This window comes from Podarcis filfolensis, assembly GCF_964270895.1.
Source record: "Podarcis filfolensis genome assembly, chromosome: 4".
Classification (NCBI taxonomy): Eukaryota; Metazoa; Chordata; class Lepidosauria; order Squamata; family Lacertidae; genus Podarcis; species Podarcis filfolensis.
In genome coordinates, this window is record NC_139607.1 from 85088199 (window position 1) to 85113651 (window position 25453).

General features: G+C 43.2%; 1 protein-coding gene across 1 annotated transcript in view; it reads right to left on the reverse strand.

Annotated features, from left to right (window-relative positions):
• The window catches only part of YAP1 (Yes1 associated transcriptional regulator), a 59540-nt gene extending 35731 nt beyond the window's left edge, over positions 1 to 23809 (reverse strand). Inside the window, 3 exon segments of the mRNA XM_083610255.1 lie at positions 15635 to 15716; positions 15720 to 15965; positions 22972 to 23809. Of these exon segments, the coding sequence (XP_083466381.1) occupies positions 15635 to 15716; positions 15720 to 15965; positions 22972 to 23298 (655 nt within the window). The 5' untranslated portion in view covers positions 23299 to 23809.
• Positions 23810 to 25453: the final 1644 nt, after the last annotated feature.

The window sequence follows — 25453 nt, forward strand, 5'->3', positions numbered from 1 at the left end:
TTCCAGGCAAAAAGGGTGCAGCTGTTGCTTGTGGCTCCCAGAAGCACCTGGTTGACCACTGTACAAAGCAGGATGCTGAAGTAGGTGGAGCTTTGACCTAATAAGAAGAGTGCCACCGGATAAGACCACCCCTTCCTCAACAATCCTCATGGCCTGCTGTGTGTTCAACAGTGCTAGTCACACCAAGAAAGTCATGAATGGTGGTGGCACAAGAGTTGTATTGGCTGTTCTCCAACGCTCTTCCTCCCAGGTGTTTGCCAAAGCTCAAGCGGGAATGTTTTCTAGAGGCAATGTTTATTCTGGCAGGCATCTTACGTCCAGGGATGGGCATGGGGTTATCAGCAGTGTTTTCCGTGATTTACAAATGCTTTTATTTTCAAATGTAGTAATCTACCTATACCTTATCAGATTGAATTTCTGTGTTTTCTTTCCCACTGTCTCCTCTTACCCGACACTCATACTCAAACTATACCAAACAAGTTTGCAGCTGATGCAATATTAATGGTCTGCATGCCTTCTTCCCCACCAAACATGCACAACTTTATCCAATAGAAGATCTCAAGATTTTATCAACTTTAGTTATATCTCAACTTAATAACCTTGCTGTTGTCATACTATTAGCTTGTCCAATCCTCTTAAGAATTTTAATGGCTATTCTTTTCCGAAAGACCACAATTAAATTCAAGTTTATTTGCCAAAGGCAAGTGGTATGAATACCAATCTGAAGAGCCAACAACTTTCTTAAGGTCTCTTAAATGTATTGAACTGCAAAGTTCAGTGAACAATTTGGTTTTGTAGGAGGTGCCAGACAGCTTAAAATGAAACCCAATACTGTATGGTGGTTAGACGGTTGGGACCACAGAAGTTCAGATTTGGATCAAGTTAGCCTTTTATTGACATTCTCATCCAGTTTATAGTGGGGAAGGATGGACTGAGACGTAGCAATGAGATGAGGACTTGATTTGTCAATGCTTTTGCCCATCTCAAAGTAGCTTTCCAATAAAAGCTAGCTTCTGACTAGGTCATTCCCAAGGCAATACAAAGACATAAATTCTAGTATGTGTCTCCAGGATCCAAAACTCTCACCATATCCACTGGGACAACCTTTGAAAAGCAGCATTCTAATTATTTGGTAAGCAGTTTCCCTCAATTTGAAAGGCTTCTGTGTATCTATTGTTACTGAATTTTATGGCTGAGCGTTATTATTGTATTTATATAATGAACTGCCCTGAAAACACTAAAGATACAGGTTAGTAATTTAATACAGTACATTTACTCCTTCCGAAGTACTGAAAACTGGACAGTGCAATTACATTTAAAAGAACTTTTACAGCACAGGTGAATGAAATGCTGTCTTGCCTTGGGGCAAACCAAGTCCTGGACATGCCTGAACTGTATTTTTCAGTACAGCCAAAGTATAAATGTTTTAGGTGCTTATTTAAGACAAATGGATGGGCTCATAAGTAGGCCAAGGGAGAGCCCTAGACTATAGCAGTGCCTAGTTCTATACCATGACTAGGACAGACAGAGGCATTGCACTTGGAGGTCTCTGTTCCTCAAGAAAGGAAGAAGCGATGAAGGAACAGAAGCATAACAGCTCCTCCCTTTTGGCTGCTTGCATTTCAATGGTTGTTTGGAGAAGAGCAGGAAGAGGAGTCATATGTGGCTGTCAGGTAGGAAAACCCAGCTCTGCCAAAACACACCAAGGGAGCCCTGCCTCTCTTTTTGGAAAATCTGGTTCTGTGCGCACACCTGCATGAATTCCTGTTCTTCAGAAAACAAATTCCTGTTATTCCTGAAAGATGAAAGACGTTTCCTTTAACAAAATGTTTTAAATGAGTCTTCATTTATTCAGCCACTTGCAATTACATTAAATGGTTGCCAATTGTGAAATCAATGCAGGGCAGGAAATGTTTTAAACAAGACTTGTACTGTTAAGCATTGGTCAGTATCGCTGAAGCAGTCAATTTCTATTTAGGGTATAGCAAGTCCTCAATTTACGTGGGGGTAAATTCTGGGGGCCCTCTCTAAAGCCAAAATCAATGTATAATCAGAACACACTGGGTGCAATGGCAGTTGGCATTGCCAAAGTGTTCCTGCCTCACCCCCCCCCCCCGATGCTAGCCCCCTTTTTAATGTTGCTAAACAAGTTTTGCCAATTGTGTAAAGCTAAATATGTGTAAGTTGTGAGCTTACTGTATTAAGGTTTCCTGTGTGAAAATAGAGGGCGAAATTATCATTATCACTATATAAAACAGCAGGCATGTCAGCTTCAATAAATTAAAGGACCAACGAGACAATAAATTAGCTCCATTTCTGTGCTATATCCATCTCTTTCTAAGATGCCCCTGACAAGGGAACTTATCCAAAATGCACTGGGCTTTTAAATAAATTGGTTGTGGCACTCCTGAGAACTCACCTCTTTGGGGTTTCACCAAACAGCTGAAACCTCTATTTTCAATCTAGTTGAAAAATATTTTGCCAAATTCAGATCCTTTGCTTTTGGAAAATTAAGTCTTCAAGTAAGTGACCTTGATTTGCTGCTATATAAGGAACCAAGAAGGCTTGTCTCAACTTTACAAAGATATAATGTTCCAAATTTATATAAAGGTTCTATTTAGTTCTGCAAATGATAGTTCCTTACACCAGGGACCCCCAAATTTTGCCTGGTCTCCATAGTCAAGTCAAAATTTGTGGTCCCTGGAGTCCCTTCCCTTCTGCACAATTCTACGTATGTTTACTTAGAGGCAAGACTCACTTCATTCAATGGGGATTACTCCCAACATATTGGAGCGTACTGTTTTGTTTCCAGCTTCACACAGCGAAGCACAGTGCAAGTTCAAGAACTTGCAAAATAAGTTTGCATAGCATGAATTTCAAAAGGACATTTATTTAAATATTTTCCTTTGGTAATTTAAGATTTACCGTGAGACCTCACATTGCTCATAAAACCATAAACCAGATGAGAACTAACTGGTTTAACTACTCTTGCTCTCTAGCTACGTTGGGGGAGGGGTTGGAGAAGAAAATAATGAGACAGCAGGGTGAAGGGTTAGAGGAGCAAGTGCCATGATTTATAACCAACTCTTGTTTGCCTCTTGGGGAGGTCAAGACCTGAGCAAATAAAGGTGCTTCCATGGCAGCCGTATAAAGTTGCTAGAAAGCCCTCTGCTATAGTATTTGGGCAGCCAGAGACATGAACTAACAATTTCCGTTCTTTAAAGGAACAACATCCTGTTTCACAGTTGGAAGTTTTGATTTTCCTGTACAATGAAACCAACCTTAGGGCCAAAGTACACGAGTTGGCGACAGACTGGGGTGGGATATCAATTTTATAGCAAAAGGGAAATCTGCAGGGAAGGGGGGGTGAGCCCCCCTCCTGCACCTACAATTTAAATCTCTCCAATTGAATATCAGCTGGTTTGAGGGGGGAAACCTAATGGTAGTGGTTTTGGCATCCCATCAAACATTAACTCCTTTTGTTTTGGGGCAGGCCTGGGTTTAAGTAAACTCATTTGCAGCAATTGCTTTTAGTCTGGCCTTAGAGCAAATGTAAGGAAACTATGGCCCTACAAATGCTGCTGAACTACAACCATCAGCTCCAGCAAGCATTTTTCCATGTACAGTGGTACCTCTGGATGCGAACGGGATCCGTTCCGGAGCCCTGTTCGCATCCTAAGTAGAATGTAACACGCGACTGCGTGTGTCGCATTTCGCCGCTTCCACGCATGACGTCATTTTGAGCGTCTGCGCATGCAAGAGCGGCGAAACCCTGATGTAACGCATTCCGTTACTTCCGGGTCGCCGCGGAGTGTAACCCGAAAACGCTCAACCTGAAACATATTTAACCCGAGGTATGACTGTACAAAACACCCCAATGTATAAGACAACCCCTATTTTTTTAACCCTAAATTAAGAAGTGGGGCCAGAGCCAGAGCCCAAACTCAAAGCTGGGCCACCCGCACCAAAGCTCAACCCCGAACCCAGACCACCAGTGCCAGAACCTGAACCAAAGCCCGGGCTGCTCGCACCAGAGCTAGAGCCCAAACCCTGTGCATTCACCATCCATGTATAAGACAACCCCCAACTTTTGACATTTTTTTAAAGCAAAAAAAGCACTGTTTTATACAGTGGTACCTCGGGTTAAGTACTTAATTCGTTCCGGAGGTCCATTCTTAACCTGAATCTGTTCTTAACCTGAAGCACCACTTTAGCTAATGGGGCCTCTCACTGCCGCCACGCTGCCGGAGCACGATTTCTGTTCTCATCCTGAAGCAAAGTTCTTAACCCGAAGTATTATTTCTGGGTTAGTGGAGTCTGTAACCTGAAGTGTCTGTAACCCGAGGTACCATTGTACACGGAAAAATATGGTACATCTTTGGCCTGCTGCAGTGACTATTTTATCAGTTTGTTTTATATCAGCTTGTTTGTGTTTTAAATACAATGCAAACTGCCTTGAGAACTTTTAATTAGTAGGTGGGGTATAAATACTCCTAAATAAATAACTAAAATCATCGTCACCACTACCTTAATGAAACAACTCTTTAGCATGTATTTATTTTCACTTATCAGCCACCTTGGAGGCCGGTTATCAAACAGGAAGGTAGGGTTTATTTTAAATGAACAGAAGTACACCACCACACGCTGCCATTGACAGAAAAATCAACACTTGTTTCCTAGGAATGCCCAACTTTGAACTATGATATATTATGCTTTTGTGTTTCACCATGTGACCTATATGCTCATAAGTATATCTGCTTAAAATCCCTCCTTTCCAATCTTCTTTTTCCAGCAGCTCTGCACGTAGCAGAGCACTCACTCCAAGGATGTTATCAGTGTTTTGTTTTTTAAGCTGCAGTGCGGTATTTAGCGTGTCACTCTTGCCTTCAATGCCCACCCACCAAGCTGCCAGCGCTCCCTTTCTCTCATAGCTTTGCCTCAAGAAGACTAAGGCAAATAGGCAGACACTCCCCCAAGCTCCCTAGACAGGACAGTTATTTTGCAAAGCTGCATTTTCCACACCAGCATTTCAACACCGATTTCTCTCAGCAAAATTTAAGTTTTCGGATTACAGATATCTTTTGCTCTATTTGTATCCAACAAGAACTTTACAACACAAACATTTGCCTAGTGTCTGCTGATTTAAAAATGTTTGCGATTATTTGGCAACTGCTATACAGTCGTACCTTGGAAGTGGAATGGAATCTGTTCCAGAAGTCTGTTCGACTTCTAAAACGTTTGGAAACCAAAGCACGGCTTCTGGTTGGCTGCAGGAAACTCCTGCAGCCAATTGGAAGCTGCAGAAGGCCCACTGGACTTTCGGCTTACAAAAATAGTTCGCAAACTGGAACAGTCACATCTGGGTTTGCGGTGTTTGGGAGCCAAAACATTCGAGAACTAAGCAGTTCAAAAACCAAAGTATGACTGTATTCTTGCTATCGGAACTGAGCATACCAGTAAATCAAAGTCTCGTGTCAAAGAGATCCTTGGTAGCAGGACTATGCCACAAATATTACTCTGGATCTCCAAGTAGTATACAAACTCTGTGGCAACTGGGACCCCTTGGATCCCCTATTTTGTATCTCACTCCAGGAATCTCAAGGCAGTGAACATTGGAATTCCCAAATAATATCCTATCCAGGCCTTTGACAAATTATTGTCTCAGACCAGCCAACCTCACTGAAACATTACGCAGCTGAAACACAGCTCCTTATTTGCCCCCCTGAGCACCTTGGAAGAAAGATGGCAAACACAAATGCAGTGATTTTTGATTTTTTTTGGGGGGGGTGTACTCAAGGGTACGCAGTACCAGCACCCCTTTTTGTTCTTGTTAAAAAGTGTGACACTTACTCTAACTTCATGGTGAGTACCTACACCTGTTTTTTCTAGAAAAAAAGCACTGCACAGATGCGTATGTGCACCTTCATGTTGCATCCGGACAGAATAGGAGTGTGATCATAAGAGCAATATGACATGATTTATGCTCCCCACAGAGAGGTGATGTTTAGAAGCCACATGAGAATTTACCAATATCACCAAGACACTAGGTTTGGTGGCACAGTCAGAGCTCAATGCACTTTGCATGCAGTCTATACCAGTACTCATCTTCTGCTTTCACACAATCCAGTACTACGTACACGTAAGGCACAACAGAGAAGTCACACTAGAGAATTTCAACCAAGTGTGCAAGAAATAAAAGGAAAGGCAAAAAACAGGGTAGATGTGCAAGCTGCCCAATAATTGCCCATAACACGAACACACACAAAGGATGAAATGACAACAGTTGACACAAGACCAATTAGCAACACATTGTTGTTGTTGTTGTTTAGTCGTTTAGTCGTGTCCGACTCTTCGTGACCCCTGAATATATGGGAAAGTCTGTCCATTTTGAGAACTACATGAATCTATGTGGTCAATACACCCATAACAAAAACAGGAGCAATGCTAAAAGTGCAATTCATCTGCCTATATCTTCAGAAGTTGGCACGCATGCCTTCAGAATGAATGGGATTTGCAACAGAAAAAGAACATTCAGGACCGGATTGGTCTATGAACACCATACCAACTCAACTGAGCTCAGTTTTTAAACCGAGTTGCCAAATAAAGTTTTCCTCTGGTCACTTTTAATACAGTCAAGTCTGTACATTTCTATTCTTCATGATTCTACGGTATGGTCAGCTCAATTTAAATTTTTTACTTGTATGGTTATTGAAGTAAGGCACATGGGCAATAACTAGTGGACAACATTGGTTGCTTTGGAAGGAAGGGCAGGATATAAATTTAACAATTAAATGAAAATGCATGGTCAGTGTAGTACCTCACTCCCTTCTGAATTAGCAGAAGCAGAACTGTGTGAAATAGTAAAGTCTGAAAAATGAATAAATCATTAGTTTACTCAGGTAAGAGAATCAACAATGTCTGGTTGGTCCAAGGCATCTTCCCACTTGTTCCTCTAGTCCAGAAATGTTTATTCAACCTGACAGTTGTTCTCCATGGACTTTTGAACCACCTAATCCTTTTCATAGGAGGATACCATTACCCGAGTTACTCTAATACAAATTTCCGATTTATGTACATAGCATAAACTGCCCCCAGCGACAGTCTTCTGTCCTTTTCAGATACAAACCTACAATTTTTGCGTTTTGATTTTATGAAGTTCTTGTGAAACAAGCCATTCTGTTTTCTTGAAGGGGCGATTATCACACATTTTGCCTTTGGCTTGCCCAGTTCATACACTGAAGGCATAACACACCTAGCAACCTCATCCGGGTTAAGTTTTAACACTCGGGTTGTGTCAACATCCCCAACAGCACCCACAGATACAAATTGAAAACTTGTGGCAAGTTCATTCAGGAAGCTATACAACAGCTGAAAGAGAAAATAGGAAGTTGTTGACAAACTCCTTGGAAGAGCAGTTTCCTGCAGAGAAAGTTAACTACAGAAGACAGCTGGGGTGATCAGTAACAGTTTCCTCAGCATGCGGCATGATTAATGAGTGTTGCAAGAGTCTGTACAGGGATTAGATGCATGAGTCTATGACGTCAAACCATCCAACTTGCTTCTACTCTAGAAGACACCAGCAAAAGCACACCTGGGAAAAAAGAAACCTCTTCAAGATATGGGTCTGCAAATCATCATCTGCTGCTAATTAGAGCTTGCTTTTTTGTCTTAAAAGATGAAGCCAAACCCCCACTTCATAGTTCACTGCAATGTCAACTTACAGCTGGCCAACAGGAAGCATTTCAAAAGCAACACAGATGTCTGTTCTGCTTGCCATTTGCATGGTACACGGGCCCATTCCAAACACTCTTCTGCCAACACCCAGACACTAGAGGTACAAACCCCACCAAAACGAATGTGAGCTCAGCGGGACAACATTTCATGGAGTGCACTCTTAACTACCAAATAGTGAGCCTTGGTTAGCCATTCCCGCTTTTAATTGAACCGTAGTTGCGGCAACAAAAGCAGTTCTCAAGAAGGTTTGCTACCAAGTCTAAGCCAAAACTGTCCAAGGCTCCTTAAGCCTAAGAGCCGCCTCAGGCAGGCAAGGGTTTGTGGTGTCAACAGAAAGCAGCCAAGCGCCTTGCTCTTCCTGTTCGACCACAACTCCATCCTGTCTGAATTAAAACTTTCAAAGCTTCGGCATCCATGGGGTGTACACACTGACCTACATCAGCATACTGGAAAGATGAAAAAGATACAATACGTGAGGCAGTACCGTGGAGGAACAGGAAGCTTCCTATTGTAACTGCAACACCCAGTAGTAGCTCTCAGAAATAAACGCTAACACCTTGCAACATTTGTTCATCAACAAATACAGTGGTACCTCGGGTTAAGAACTTAATTCGTTCCAGAGGTCTGTACTTAACCTGAAACTGTTCTTAACCTGAAGCACCACTTTAGCTAATGGGGCCTCCCGCTGCTGGAGCACGATTTCTGTTCTCATCCTGAAGCAAAGTTCTTAACCCGAGGTACTATTTCTGGGTTAGCGGAGTCTGTAACCTGAAGCGTATGTAACCCGAGGTACCACTGTATGTAAAAAAAAAGGAAAGGTGAAGCTGGTGAAGTTTCACAGACACATGATATACCCCCCCCAAAAGGCTGGCCCTTAAGGAAAGTGGATAAGTTTGCTACATAGCACTCCCCCACTAGGACCAGCCAATACAATGGCTAAAATATGCAGCCTTCCATTTTGCACTGTTTCCTGGTGCAGTCAAGGCACACAAACACATCCGACTTTCTTCTAGCAGCTCTCTGGCCCTACCTTAACTTTGAGGAACTCTGATACAAAAGCCACATCTGCATACTGGAGGCAAAAATAGTAAACAATAAACCAAAAGATGCCTTGGGGAGCATGGAAATTTGAGCAGAGAAGCAGCTGAAAGAGGGGCTACCCTAAACTCTTTAGGCATTTTCACACAATGCAATTTATCCCTCTGAACTACTTTTCTACCCACAGGGGGAAAGATACTGTGCAGCTACTCTGCTGAGAGCAAAGCATCCAGGCACTATTTGAAAACGATGGCCAGGAGATATTTTGTTTCTCTCCAGTAGTGTCATGGCAAGATTCACTCACTCTCTCTCTCATCATTTAATAAATGTATTAGACTAATGTGGGATTAACTGAATGACATTAAGGAATTCATATTTAGAATTCATAATGAATGATACTGAGTTGACGGATGTTTTGAGTTATACAAGTTAAGAACTAACTGAACAAAAAAATAGAATCACAGAACAGAATCATAGAATTGTAGAGTTGGAAGGGACCCCAAGAGATATCTCAACTAAAGCATTCTTCTATGGAAACATTTTTTAATTATCCTAATTATCTAACTAAGTGAGATAAACCTATTATCTATCAGGTTAGTCAAAATATGAGGTGCAATCTACTGCAAAGCTGTCCTGCACACTCCCCATTAAAATAAATGATAAACCAAACATGGCATTCCAAAGGAACGTTCCAATGGGTAGTGCTAAGCTCTTATAATCGAAGAAAACTGTATTGAATGTGTAGCATCCTATGCATATTGAGATGTTATTAGCCCTGAGAATCTAGTGGTTTCAAATCAAATAATTGCTTTAAATCAGTGTTCATTAATTCAAAGAGTTTTATTCCCCCAGACCTTACAATTCACGCTGTAAGGTTCTGATTCTTTTGACAACAATTTCCAAGAGTCATTTAAAGCACTATCAACATCATGATAGCTGGCTGAATACAGTAGTATTAACAGAGATTGTCACATAAGAAGTATTTTGAAAAAAGATTAAAGAATCCCACTGAACCTGATACAATATTCTTTTTTCAGTAGTAATACAATAACATGTTGTTTTACACATAAGTAACACATCAGACACAGGTTGGACCCATTGAAATCAATGACTAAATTAGTAAAGTCCACAATGGGCTACTCTGAACAACCGCAAGTTACAGCATGTTTAATTGGGAGCCATGCATTAAAATTTTAAGACTTTTCACATTATTAATAGGTTTGTTTATATTAAACATGTTTTAACCCATATTTTGGGATCAGTAGGTCTGCTGTCACTAAACACATTTTAAACCATATTACTGGGATTACAAACATTTTCTCTCAACTTGTCTGGAAATATTTCTGTATAGATTATTTGCATGCCATCTCTTAACATAAAGTTACTTGTGTGATTTACCGTAAGATGCTTCAGCTAGAAAGATAACTGTGGTGCTATTTCTAACAAGAGAATTAACTTTGTACATGATTAAGTTCAAGTTCAAGAAGGACACTGACAAACTGGAACGTGTCCAGAGGAGGGCAACCAAAATGGTCAAAGGCCTGGAAACGATGCCTTATGAGGAACGGCTAAGGGAGCTGGGCATGTTTAGCCTGGAGAAGAGGAGGTTAAGGGGTGATATGATAGCCATGTTCAAATATATAAAAGGATGTCATATAGAGGAGGGAGAAAGGTTGTTTTCTGCTGCTCCAGAGAAGCGGACACGGAGCAATGGATCCAAACTACAAGAAAGAAGATTCCACCTAAACATTAGGAAGAACTTCCTGACAGTAAGAGCTGTTCGACAGTGGAATTTGCTGCCAAGGAGTGTGGTGGAGTCTCCTTCTTTGGAGGTCTTTAAGCAGAGGCTTGACAACCATATGTCAGGAGTGCTCTGATGGTGTTTCCTGCTTGGCGGGGGTTGGACTCGATGGCCCTTGTGGTCTATTCCAACTCTATGATTCTAAGTACTGTCACCTGCCTGTTCGTTCATGTGCCATCACTGTTTGTCATGAGCAAACAAACAAGCAAACAAATAGTTAATTACACCGCTGTTTCTGGATTTCATTTCAGATGCAAAGTGACAACATCTATAGCCCAGTTTTCTTCCAAGATGGAACCAAAGACAGGATACCCTTATCCAGCTACTAACCAGTCTCAGACTTGCTTATCTTCAGCAAGTCTTGTACATCTTCAAAATCATGCTCTAGGACCAAAACCACCATGTATCAACAATTAAAAACTGGATACCATATTACCTGTCTCTAGTACAGACGATCATCACCAGTTATGACACTGCATTGGCAGACAATCAATACTCCATGCTAACTGTTCATTTACTTATAACTTAACAGCATTTACAAACACACAAACTGCATTGATTTCTGTTCTGCCAGAACAAATGAAACAGGCTGTTAGGTAGATTAATATGGTGCAGTAGCAGCTAGGCCAAATTGTACCAAAAACTGGAGATTATTTCTAAACAGTTGCTTTCTATTTTCCATTTTAACTTTCGTCTGTCCAGCCAGCAATCAGGTCTCATTAATTCTGATGGTCTTTTTAAAAAGCTACTAATGCTGAACCTGTTTAACATTCACCAAAAACCAAGGCTAGAGCCATGCATTGCAGGTGTTCCCAATCTTGAGAAGAAACAGTACTTTTTCTAAACAGTATTTTTTCTATCCCGCACTGACTTACATTAGGCAATACTGTTTTTTCAAAGCACACCTCTACCCAACCACTTCTTTCCAGTAGGAAAGCTACACACTTCTTCCTGAACTGTGCACGCTTTTTTCAAGCAGTCCACAGGGAGCAGCAATGAACAACTGCTGGATCTTCCAGGAGTAATGCAATATTAAACTGCTCTTGGTCAAATGTGAATCCTGAAGTCAGAACAGGAAGCCAAGTGTCAGTGAAGAGCGCCCACAATTAGGTTTCAAGTGGAGCAACAGAAAACAAAAAGAACCTCCATATAATGTATTATTTGTCTGCTTGCTTTGTCAGAGGAGCCATTTTCTCCAGTAAAGAGGGAACAACCCAGCGTGGGAGAGCCAAACATGTCGGTACCATAGTGCTGCTTCTAGACATAACTGCAAAAGCTGTACACACAGCTCTGTCACTTTCTCTAACATTAAGGACTATCCTGTGCTAAACACCAATTTGTGCAGACTTCCACTACCAATCCTAATTCATTTGGCACCAGCGACAATCTCATGGTCAGAATTTGGAAGAGGTGGAAGTATGAAGGAACAAGGAGAAAGAAAGGTAAAGCCTCTGACTCACGTGATTGAGAGGCTGATTGTCAAGATTAAAAAGTCTTGCTGTAGTTTAATGTGAGCGAATATTAATTTTAAAGTGCTCACATGTGCACATTCTCTCTTTCTCTATATATATTCTGTGTTGCAGACAATGAGAATATTATCAGTTGCATTTCTATCAGCTGTGGTTTTTTAAAAAATACTACAGCTTTAAGATGACTTCATGCATTTATTTCTGCTAAAAACAGAACTTTCAAAACAAGTTATTCTTTAAACTTAGGTAACCTAGGTTACAAAGTAATAAGAAATCGTTTTACACAGAACAGCGGGTCTGGTACATCTCCACAACACACAAAATCTATATAGGAGTGTCCATGTTGTTGTTCTTCAGGCCTAAGCAGAACTTTCAGAACTGTCCTCAGATTCTCCCAAACCACAGCAGCACCCAAGGAAAAGCAGAAAGAAAAACAATTTATTAAGCTGTTTAAAATCTCCCCAGATCAACATGTGACCCAGCAGGGAGAGGTTCAAAAAAAAGCACAGCCTTTATTTTCCTTCCTAACAACCTGGTTTGTTTCTACTCTTTCCCCCCTTCAAGACACATCCTTCACAGCTAGCAGCTCTTTCAATCATTTACTTTGGATGTCTGCTTGAGAACAAATGATCTTGCTCATGCAGATGAGTTTGCCAGACTTGTGTGTACTTTCCAGTCTCAGGCTCTTTATTGTCCTTATGGAAACCTGACCCTTTGAAACAGATACCAAGAAAAGACCAGTGAGAGAGGGAGGAGATCACTCATAGGAGCAGGAAGACTTTTCTGTAGCAATAATAAAACTGCCAAAAAAAAAATGGCCATGATCAAACTGTTCCTCTGCTTTCACCTAAATCTGCATAGGTTGGAAAACCAGTTACACAAAGGCTTACGTTCGTTTTTCTCCTCTTTTTAGAGGCAGCTCATTTTTAAAAAAGGAATTTTGCTGAACTGTCTACTACAATATGCGGTTTCCAAGTCCTATATTCTTGAACTGAATTAGATAAATGGGGTGGAAATCAACACTACTTCTACTCAGGGTAAATTGACTGAAGTTAGATATGACTAACTTAGTTTGGTTAATTTAAAAGGGTCTGCTCTGAGAAGGACTTGGCTGAAAAGAACCCATATACTGCAACCCTGCAAGGGATAAAATCCATAGGAAGATCTGCTAGATGCTTGGGGTAAGGATCCAGTGGATTTCTGGCTGAACTGGGAGGCAGCCAGGCTACACCACTGTAACTTCCCAACCTCAGTTCAGTGGGGATACATTGGCTTATCTCCCCACATGCAGGCAGCCTGGTAAGCCCTGGAAAGCGGCCATGGTTGGGGCAGGACCAGAGAGGGGAAACTCGGAGCGAGTCCTAAGAACATTCAGTTTGATCACGTGACCTGGCAACCCAGCAAAAAGTGGGGTGTAACTGAAACACCGTTTTAAAGGCTTCTTTTCCTTCTGCAAGGCTTAGCAGAAGCCCCACTCCTGAATGGAATTTGGTACTTTTCACTGGCTTGCTGTACACCACCATCTTGTGTATAGGATTGCTCCCAAAATGCACTTGAGTTGAAAATAATTACTGCTAAAAAACTATGAATTGCGAGGGCGCCTTATACCTTATACTTATTATGTTTTTGTGTACCCCACCCTTAGACCATTTGCTATAGGTGGTGATACAGACAGACAGATAGATAGATAGCCAGCCAGCCAGCCAAATCAGACTATGCTCCATCTAACTCAGTATGATCTTCCCTAACCGGAAGCTACTTGGGGTTTTTATGCAGTACTGTCTCTCAGACCTAACTGCAGATTCCAAGGATTCAAGCTGGAACTTTTTCTGCTACAGCCTTGCCCCATGGATCCAACAATGCAATCTTATTTTAAATACTTCAAAATCTATATGCCGCCTTATTTCCTTACGGCAGATGTCTAAGGAGGCCAACAAGAAGAATTAACGACTACAATCCTTAATTTTTCTTAAGGAAAGGCAATGGAAAATCTGATGAGATGATGCTGTAAAATGCCCACACGGTCTTAAAACACAGGGCTGTTATTAACGTGCACTAGATCCATGCACCGACTTACTCTTGAACACTGTCATTTTCCCCAATAACTACCTGGTGTTTTTATATTGCTTACTGCACAACAGCTTCACATTCATTATCTCAGCAAGCCTCACAAGCACCCTGCAAAGCAAGCCAGTTTCATTTCCATATTATGAGCCAAGGCTTGCCAAAGGTCACCAGACAAGTACAGGCTAAGGAAAGATTTTTAGCCCAGTTCCTGTGCTTCACAGTTCACTTTCGTAACCACCATGACATTTTACAAGCGGTATGGCTGTCACAATAAACCATAGTTTATCGTGAAAAGAATGAACTGCATTAGATAGGTGGGATAGAAATTTCTATATAAATACCGTATTTTTCGCTCTATAGGACGCACCCGACCATAGGACGCACCTTGTTTTAGAGGAGGAGAACAAGGAAAAAAAATTCTCCCCCTCTCTGCTCAGCACCCCTTCAGCGAAGCGGCAGGAGAAACTGAGCCCCTTCCATTTCTCCTCCCGCTTCGCTGAAGGGGCGCTGCGCAGCTCTCCCTCTCTGCTGAAGCCAGGAGAGTCTTGCTCTCCCGGCTTCAGCAAAAGGAACCCGAAGCCTCCGGAGCGCAGTGCGAGTTCCCGCTGCGCTCCAGAGGCTTCAGGCGGCTATCCCTGAAGCCTGGAGAGCGAGAGGGGTCGGTGCGCACTGACCCCTCTCACTCTCCCGGCTTCAGCGAAAGCAACGTGTAGCCTCCAGAGCGCTCCCTCTGCGCTTTAGAGGCTTCGCATTGCTTTCGCTGAAGCCAAGTAGCCACATTTCCCTTTAATTTTTGGAGGGGAAAAAGTGCGTCCTATAGAGCAAAAAATACGGTAAATATGTTTATGGGAGTAGTAATGTCAAATGATAGGGTCTGATCAGGACGGATTAGTTGTGCATGACAAGACCTGCTTTAATGGAACTTTCAGAACCAGGCATCCATGAGGTCCCATCCTGTCCTACATTCTAGAGGTATAGAAAGTATGCAGAGTCAGCCTACAATCAAGTGAGCATATGAACTTAAAAAGTAGGGATGGGCAGACCTATGGCCCATAAATAGTTAAACAAATCTACAAAATCATAGCTTTCAAAAAAAAAAAATGCTCTTCATTATTCCAGAGAAGTCGTGGTGGCAAAAATACTGAGTTTTAACGAGGGGATGAACCTGACCCCCAACTCACACTTTTGCTGTTCCTAGTTCTATATGAAAGCATGAAACTACCTTATCAGCCCACTATTACTGTCTCTATTGACTTGCAGTGACTCTTCAAGATCTCTCACCTCTGCAACCCCAAGGTCCTTTCTAACAGAGACTCTGGAACCTTTCCATTGTGAAACACGTATAACAGAGTTACAACCATTCCCATATACTATCAAAAGTCTTACAATACTATGTGTTTATTAGTGATATGCAAATTGCTTAATTGCATAAAGTTAAAAGTACACAATTATTTTAAAACTGACAATACAATTTTCAGCATGACCCCACAATGTCAAACAAGGATATGGCCTTCAGATGAAGCACAAGGTATTAATTCTACCAGTTGTTGTTTCTTAAGCACAAAGATTTGCCGCTGCCGCCATCTCCCCTTTACCGGTAATTGTACTTACTTCAAAAAATATCTCTGGCCAGAAGGTGTCTTTGCCATCTCCCAACCCGGTGGTAGGGGCACATCATCAGGGATTTCAAAGGATGACTGGCGGAGATGTTGAGAAGAAGGTGCCGCTCCAGGAACTATGCCAGAAGGGGTAAGTCCCCCTGGAGAAACGGTTCCCAACTGCAACGATGCTGGAGAGGAGTGGGCACGGACATGCTGAGGTGTCAGAGCTCCTGCTGTCCCTGCATCTGTACTGGCCTGCAGAATTAAACAATTCCTTAAGTCTGTGATGTAGCCAGGTACCCATTATGTCAGCAGCATGCTGAAGAACCCCCCCTTTTCATCTAGAAACAGTTAATCTGCCCCAAGGACAGGTGAACGCACAGGGCAATGTGGCTTCCAACACGTAGAGTAATAACCAAAGCTAATGTCGAAATGGGCATAAGACAAAAACGGAATTTTATTATTTCATACACAGGTTTTTTTTAAGTCTGTGACTGCAGATGCAGTATTGGAATTGGACCAATATCTTTTGTGGTGGACAAAGCTTTATAGGTGAGGAACTTGGTGTCCAGCAACAACTGGAGTAATATAACTCCCAAAAGTCCATCAGTTGAAGAGTCACAGGCTTCTCATCCCTGCTTTATAAGAACGTTTCTACTGAATGGTTTTGTTTACATGTACATCTTTTAGAATTTTCAGGTATCCCTCATCTCTTTCTAATACCAAGTTCTTGCTTCTGTCTGCTCTGTCCTCTACCACTGCCCGTTCCCCGCCTCCATTGCTGTCCCACATCTTTATCAAGGGCTTCAGAGACAGCTGTGAAAGCTGTTTAAATGGTCTTACAAAATGGGACAAATGAGGTCCACATTGCAAACAGTAATACATGTCTGGTTTTGCTAAAATGTGTTCCAGATGACAAAAGATTTGTTGGGGGGGGGGGAGAGAAAGCATGATTTAAAGCAGGGCAGGGCAAATCACTCTTTTTCTCCAGGCTAACTTTTCTCCTATTACTGTATCTCCGAGGCAGAACTTCTCAATGCTGCCATTTTAGAATACAGCTGGAGATACAATCCTCACATCCCTTCTGCGATGTGATGGGATTCTACTATAAGTTGAACAGAGTGGTGTCTCTTAGACTGCCAAGATACACAAACACAAAAACAACAACAGAGGGCGAGCCAATGAAGTCGTACCCACTGAAATCAACACACTTCATTAACTATCGATTCCAATTGGTTGACACTGAGCGTGACTAAGCTGGATATTGCCCAGAATGGTGTTCAGTGGTCATTGCGTGTTCTCAAGGAACCCTGGGTTGCATTGCATTGCATTGCATTGCAGGCGGGCTGGACAAGATGACACTTGTGGTCCCTTTCAACTCCATAATTCTATGATTCTATTATTTAGGACATTGACTGCAGCTTGGGAAACTGGAGACTGGAGTAGAACAGGTAGAAAATATGGGTTATTAGTTTGGGCCAGGCTTCTAGTATTTCTGGCAGGCCTGATCAATTCTGAAGTTTCCTACTGAATCACAGAGGCTGATGTTGCAGATCCCCTAATCTCTTCTGCACCTTAGGAAGACTATGAAGCCTGAATTTGCACAACTCACGAGAGTTTATCAACCTAGGTCCCAGCCTTAGACTGTAATCCACACCCAGCAACTGCCAAGTCCTTTACCATCAGCCTAAGTAATTCTCAGTTTGTGTTAATATGCTGAATTACTGTCCACCAAGATCTGAACACATAGACATGAAGCTTTTGACAACCACAGACACCTAGACACACAGATAGCTTTTATGCATTTTATGGTGCATATAGATGTATGTCTGCATAGCTTTAAGGCCCAAGGCATGGAATTAAGTACGCAGTTCAATGTGAAACTGTTTAGGCAAGTATTTTAGCCTTTTGTATTCAAGCAGCACACATGGATTACACTATACAGCTATCTCCATATGGGAGGCAGCTCAAACGCAGATTAATGCCAGTTTGCAAATAAGTAAACCATGATAAAAACCACTCTCGTACTTGAAGCTAAAGATGGTTTCGGTACATAGCTAATAACTTTTATTCTGCAATTGTCAGGGGAGTTTGAGATATTGGACCTACATGGAAAGTATGTGATAAGCCTGTACTACGTTAAAGTTCAAAGGCAGCAAAGCAATCATCTATACTTGCAACTCTACAACTTCAAGTCTAGGCTTTTTTCCATTTAATATCTGTCAAGTGAATTAATGTTTGGGTAAGAGCTGTATGCCAAGGTTCAAGCAGACTTTTTTTTAAAGCCACACACAAAGCCAAGCCCCTTTTTAAGAGAGGTTTAATAATGGAAAAGCTGACATAATTGGTCACAGAAATATCAGAAGCAGTTGCAAAATAGTCACTTCTGCTGGCTGAATAGATGACAATAGCTTATGGTGAATACTCAAAATATACTTCTCATATAAAAAATCCTTAAGAAAAGGAACCAATTCCAACTCCCCTCCCCCTCAAAAAAAAAAAAAAAAAACACCACACAGAGAACCCATTAAGTTGCCAAATTATTAACTTCCATCTTGTCTGTTCTAATATTTAAATAATTATCCATAGGCTGAACTTATTAAGAACCCAACATCTCCTTTTCAGACAGCTTTTCTCTGAAAGTGTTTATGGTCTGCAAGAATATGGCCTCAACACCCGGATTCAAGCTTCAAGACAGCAAACACTCCACATTACAGACATCAAAGTGTCAACAGTACAGTGGCAATACATCCAAGCCCTGACATTAGGAAGGTTCATGCTAATGTCATAGGAATATGCTGCAATCTAATGCTCTTAAGGCACAAAACTGACACAGCTCTACATTTAGAAGTTTTTGGACACTCACACAACTCCCCCCCTCAGTACACTAGTCAATAGCAATTACGAGATCAATGTCCATTTGCTTTTCTGAGTGATTAATTTCCAATATCGTTTCAGAGGCTTTAAGCCTTCTTCTTGCAGCAAAGGCAAGAACTCTGCTTAGGCGATAGCTAAAAATATTGGTGTGGCGAAAACAGGCCTTGGAATGATATGGGGGGGTGCCTTATCTAGAAAGCGCAAAATTCAAGGCTTCTATCGCTCCAACTCCAAGCTCAGAGAGAAATGACAGACTTTCCACAATCCTGGGAAGAGGGAATGGGGGATAAGTGTGGTGTGGTGATTAGGGGAGTCAATTAGGACCCGGAAGACCAGGGTTCCCTCAGCCATGAAGTTCACGGGGTAACCTTTGGCCAGTTACTTGTCTCTTAACCCAACTTACTTCACAGAGGAAAGGGGGAAAATGAGGAGGAAAGAACCATCTGCACATGGAGAATTCCATGGAGAAAATGTGTGCTATAAATGTAACAGTAAATAGACAAAGTGCAGGGAATGCAATATGCAAGTGGGCAAGACAGGGGAGTTAAAGCCCCCTCCCCTACAAATTCCCTTAAGTTAAGGAATAGGGGGAAACTGGAGTGCCGCAAGCATCTTAGAAGGCCTTAGAGCAGGGGTCAGCAACCTTTTTCAGCCGTGGGCCGGTCCACCGTCGCTTAGACCATGTGGCGGCTGGACTATATTTGGGGGGGGGGGAGGAATGAATGAATTCCTATGCCCCAGAAATAACCCAGAGATGCATTTTAAATAAAAGGACACATTCTACTCATGTAAAAACACGCTGATTCCCAGACCGTCTGTGGGCCGGATTGAGAAGGCGATTGGGCCAAATCCGGCCCACAGGCCTTAGGTTGCCTACCCCTGTCTTAAAGAATGGCATAGTTCCTCCCTATTGGGATAAGGATTAAAGGTAGCTCAAAGGAAGGGATAGGAGAGAACTGCTGCCATCACTCCCACCTCCCCCATTCACAAACAAGTGGCCAGGAAAACAAGCAAACAAAAAAACAGATTAGAGGTGAAGAAGAGGGAAGCTGGCCTGAACAGCTCCATCCAGGGATTTATGAGAGTATAAAATCGGAAGGTAGGTCAACACTTCTTCACAAGCAAAGACAAAATGGAGGGGTGTGAAGGGGCATTTCTACTACTGTGGAAGCAGGTCTATAATAGGCAAAAGTGAAAATTTCCTCATAATGAAGAACTCTGGAAGAGGAATGGAGGTGGGAAAAAGAGGATAATTATATGCTGGGAAGTGCTGTGGAGAGGAAGGGGGCCACCACCAAAAGGACTTCAGAGGGTAAAAAGAGGTTTCCAAGCTCTTCTAGAAAGGAAATTACCTTCCATCTCCTAACACAAGGGACGGAGAGAAGGAAGTTTAAGCACTGCCGAACCACTGTACATCATTCTCCTAAATCCGACACTGTCTACTTGAAAATTTAGGATCATTAACAACTGCACTCCACCACCACAAGCTCAGAAGAACTGTGGAGGAAAAGCAAATGAAAAAAGTGATCACTTTATAACAAGAACCAAAAGCAAGGGAACAATATCCACCTATATAAGCACCAAGGCCAAGCACAGATTCAAGAGGAAGGAGATGAAAGTTGCATCTTGCGCTGCAGAAGCCCAAGAAAGGGACTGAAGTTTAGGATCCCAAAATGAAAGCAGCAATGCAGGGGAGAAAGCAAGATTCTACCCTATCTTTCCTCCTCCCCTCACAAAAGTGTCAAACTAAAACTGGGGAAATCCAGGTTCAAACTCCCACTTGGAAATGCCCCTCTCACTGCCCAAACTTGGTCAAGTTACTGGCTTGGTCCTTACCTAATATTAACCCATGGCTTAAACAAACTCAGGTTTCTTTGAATGTGCAAGTTCAGCAGGTTAACCATCATTTGATTTCTACCAACGAACGAAGCTGTGGTTGGCTTAGCAACCATGGCTTGTTTTAACCCATGTCTGAACCCAACAACCATGGTTTGTTTGGCCAGCCCACGCCAGACACTCATGATGCTACACTGGCACGTGGAAACAGTAGCTGGAAAACAACCCCTCCTGGGCTCCTTTGGGAGGAAGAGCAGGATATAAATTTAATAGCTAAAATACAAACCAAGCTTTGGAGGACAAGCAATGGTTTGTTTGCTCATCTGTGAGAGGACTCACATTTGGCTGAACAAACCGTGCCTTACCAATTATGTGCAAACTGTAATCACTCTCTTTCGGCCTAACTACTTCACAAGGTTGATGCAAGGAAAATATTGTGGTTGGGTAGAAAACCATGTATGCCATCTTGAGTTCCTTGGAGCATAACAAAGTAATACAGTGGTACCTCTGGTTACGAACTTAATTTGTTCCGGAGGTCCGTTCTTAACCTGAAACCGTTCTTAACCTGAGGTTCCACTTTAGCTAATGGGGTGTCCCACTGCCACTAAGTGATTTCTGTTCTCATCCTGAAGCAAAGTTCTTAACCCGAGGTACTACTTCTGGGTTAGCAGAGTCTGTAATCTGAAGTGTTTGTAACTTGAGGTACCACTGTAAATCTCTACAAGAAGCCACAGGCTTCTAGCATAATTATGAGACAAATTCTTCTCCCCTTTCCTGAAAAACTAGGAACGGGTGTTGAATACATCAGACAACTGCAAGGAAACAGAAAACTATGAAGTGCTTTTCACGTAAAATAAAAATAAAAATCAGTAACTGTTTTATTATTGTTCTGAAAGAATACACACACAAACTCTGGGTGTGTAAAGGCAACTTCCCAACTAGCAAAGTAGTCATAGGCGGGTATTTACGTCTTTAAGTGTCAGATACACAGGATCAAGCTGCCTGGAAGTCACACCCTCTGACCTGGAAACCCTTTTCCTCAAGGCTCAGGGTTGCCTCACCCACAGCATTTTTGTACACTCAAGTAGGAAAAGCAAACACCTGTATATACAGTTGCACATGGGAAGCATACAAATGTTCATTTTGCTACAGAAGCTCCATCTCTTCAAACCTTCTTAAGCAGGCCCTGAAAACCTATTTGTTTGTTGTGGCTTTATGGTAATGAGATTGTGAAATATGTGGTGCTAGTTTACTGTGGCTGTACTGTAGTTTTAAGGTTTTACTGGGGACGATGACTGTAGTTGTAAGACCACTTACTGTGTTTAATGTACTTTTGTCTACTTGCTACTTTCATTTATTATTTTTGCTCTATATCTGTTGGGTGGACCCATGTACCTTGTACATTGCCTAGTGAGTTTATTTTTTAAAAAGCAAGATACAAATCTAATAAATCAATACATACCTGCACCCATCTATTTAGCAATATATGGCAGCTTCCTAATGTGTACACATGGCAAAAATCCAGGTAAACATCAGGCAAGTGTTCAATTCTGAATAACCCCTCCCCCCCCACAAGAAATACAAGAAAAGTGTGTGTAAAGGCTGTCATCAGGAGGCAAGGCTACACTTGTTTTTACCTGAAAAGCAGTATGTAACTGCATCTGCCCATGATTCTTCTCCTGACATCCTTAACTCTGGTTTTCCTTTACTCCCTTTATTTACCCTGTTGTGTCATCCTCTGTCAGCATTTAGACTGCAAGCTCCTTGGGGCAAAGACCTGCCTTTTTTCATCCATCTTACCCAACGAAACATCACTTGCAAATGTTAGATGATGATGAAGAAGACGATCACAGACGGCGGGAGACAATGATTTATTTATTTTTTAATCATACTCCTACCAGTATGGTGCAAGACAATCTGCACTGAACTCTGAAACACAGTATATCATTAACTTTGATTCATGATTTCGTACACCCCAATGAAACACAGAACTCGGGTCGTAGGCAAGGCTGCTCTACCCTTCCCTTCAGGTAGCTTGACCCATTGAAACAAAGTGAGATTTACTTCTGAATTGACCCCTTACAGTGTTACACTGCAACAAAAAAACTATTCCCTATCTGGAGTTCATGGTGAGAAAGAAACGGGGGAGGGAGAAAGAGAGCATGTCGCTACTATTGTTCTTAACCACTTTATTCTTAAAATACAGCCTTTACCATGCAGCCCATTCAAGGGGGGTGTTTCAAGAAGTGGTGTGTAAGCAGAAGACAGCCCTTTCTCTACAAATATAGCTATTACAGCTTTTGATCCTACCCATGTTTGCTCGCTTTTAAATGATTCCCACCCATTCCCCGCCGCTGTTTTTAAGACAGATTTTTGTAAGCCGCCTTGAGTCCTTGGGGGGGGGGGAGGGAAAGGCGGGGCACAAAAAAATAAAACTATTAATAAATAAAAACAAGAACTTGTAATAATATCATAATTACCCCCCCAAAAAAGCCACCCACACCCAAACAGGAAAGTTTCTCTCTCTCCCACCCCCAACCTCGCTCACCTGGCGGGAGTGGGCCTTGGGCTCGGGCGGCTTGAAGAAAGAGTCGGGCAGCTTCCGGAGCCTCATGGGCAGCGTGTGGGGGACGTTGGCGCCCTTGGGGTTCATGACGGCGTTGAAGAGAGCCTCCAGGTCCGTCTCCGAGTCGCCGCGGACGTGCACGATCTGGTGGCCGGCCGGGGGTGGGCCGGAGACGGCGGCGCCGCCGCCGGGCTGCTGAGGCGGCGGCGCCTGAGGAGGGGGCTGCCCCGAAGAATTGGGGGGCGGAGGAGGCTGCTGCTGCCCCGGTTGCTGAGAGGCCGACTGCGGGGGCTGCCCGGCGGCGTCCATGGCGGCGGCGGGCTCCCGTCCCCACCGACTCCTCTCTCGCTCGCTCGGTCTCTCTCTCAAGCGGCCGCAGCTCCGCGCTCTCCGTCCCGCATCCCCCGCCGCCGGTTCTGGCTGCCCGCCCGCCGCCTCCTCCTCCTCCTCCTCCTCCTTTAAAAAGTTCCTGCGAGTTTGCGCCTCCTCCACACGCAGCAGCAGCAGCGCGACGCAGCCCCTCAAACCAACACGGCGAGGAGAAGGAGAAGGAGAACTTTTATATATATCTCTATATATATTTCGGAGGAATCTCGTCCCGCGCGCCGCCGCCGGATCCGCGCACAAACACCGCCAAACAAAAGTTCTGAGACGCGCCCGCCCGAGCCAGCTCCGCCCAGCGAGAGCCCGCCCGCGCCGAATCCGGCGGGACTTTAACGCAGCCCAGCCGGCGAGGGTGGGGGGGTGGATCCTCCTCCTCCTCCTCCTCCCGCTGCTGGACTTCTCGCGCCCGGCCGCGCTGGATTTTAGAGAGAGGACATTCTTTCTCCCCCCGCCCCTTCCAGTTTTTTCTCTTCTTCCCCGCCCTCACTCTACTTTTTACTCTACGTCCCTCCCCCCCCCCCACCAAACACAAACACAGAGCACCCCCGGCGTGGTCGGTGCGTTTTCTCGGTTTCCCGCGCCCGCCCGCGCGGCTGTTTCCCGTCGCGAATGTTGTCCGGCAACCGCGGGTTTTTACAGGACTTCGCTTTAAAAGAAAGAGGTTTTCCATCCCTCCCACGGAGACGGGGAGGAGGGGAAGTTGGGGGTGGGTGGGTGCGTTTCCCCCTCCCTCTCCCGCACCAGAACGGGTCGGGGGGGATGAGGGAAGGAAACGAGACCCTAATCACAGCACAGGCTCCAAACCCCACAGTTGGGGGGGGAGGGAGAAATCAGGGCGCCCCTTCTTCCCCTGACAGCGGTGCAAGCTGCTGCAACGCCTCCCCGTCTCCCAAAATGGGCTGCAGAAAAAGGCCAGAGCTCTTCTTCCTTTACCTTCCACCAGAACCAGAGTCACAAGCACACACACACACACCCTCCTTGACACGGGAGCTGGTGGTGGTGACGTGGGGAGGGGGGAACAAGTGCAAGGAAAAGTTTCAGCCCCCACGCAGACAGCACTGCAAGCCTCTTGTCTGCCGCGACGTTCCCAAACTTCAGGTGGATTTGTTTTCGCTTTGGTTTGTTTCTTTTTCTGATAGCAGAGATTGAAGCTCTTCGGACAAAAGGCAGATGACCAGAGGCGAAGAAAGAGCCCTAGGCCCTTGTGCGTTTGTGTTTGGTTAAAAATAGGGTTCTGGTGAAATCCGATTTTTTTAAAAAAAAGTTAGAAAAGGTAAAGTAGTATCCCACTAAGTTTTTTTCTTTTCTTTCAGAGTAGACCCCTTGAAATTAATGAGCGTGACTTAAGTTGGGTCTGTTAACTTCAATGGATCTACTCTGAGTAAAACTTAGCTTTAGCAAAGTGGTACATCAAGCTGACAGATAACTAGTGCTACACTTGACTTCACAGGCATTTGCTCACAAAACACAAATCCATCGCATTGCAAAGATGGCAATTAAAAATATGACGTTATGAATCAGCTTTGATTTATACAAAGTGATTTTTTTAAATGGTCCACTGATACGCCTGTAATTTTCAAGTAGTCTGCAGGGGGCAGGAGTGTGAGAAACTCTGCTGCATTCTTGTCTAATTTACTGCCTGTAGTCCAAAATTTAGAATAGGAAGCTGCGGTATAGACCATCTAGCTCAAAGTACTCTCTATTGGCAGTAACTCTCTGGGGTTTCAAATGGGGCATTTCCAGTCCCAGCCGGAGATGGTGGGGATACAGCTGGAGACTTTATTATTTATAAATAATAAACAATGCATCCATAAAATGACTAGCTACTTGAGAAGCATTTTAGACAACATAGGCTTTTTGCAGCCAAAGCAGCAACAGGCTGTAGAAGCTGGATAATCTGCAAGCTATATTAAACTGATCGCATCCGAAGACGGGGAATCTGCCATGTCATCACATGCAAATACATTGCAACTGGAGAGTGATGAGCTATTGATCAGAGAGGCCTACTACAATCAGAATTTTTTTTTTATCTATGTCATTTTAAAATTGTGATTGATATGAATGCTGCATTCTTAGTTTT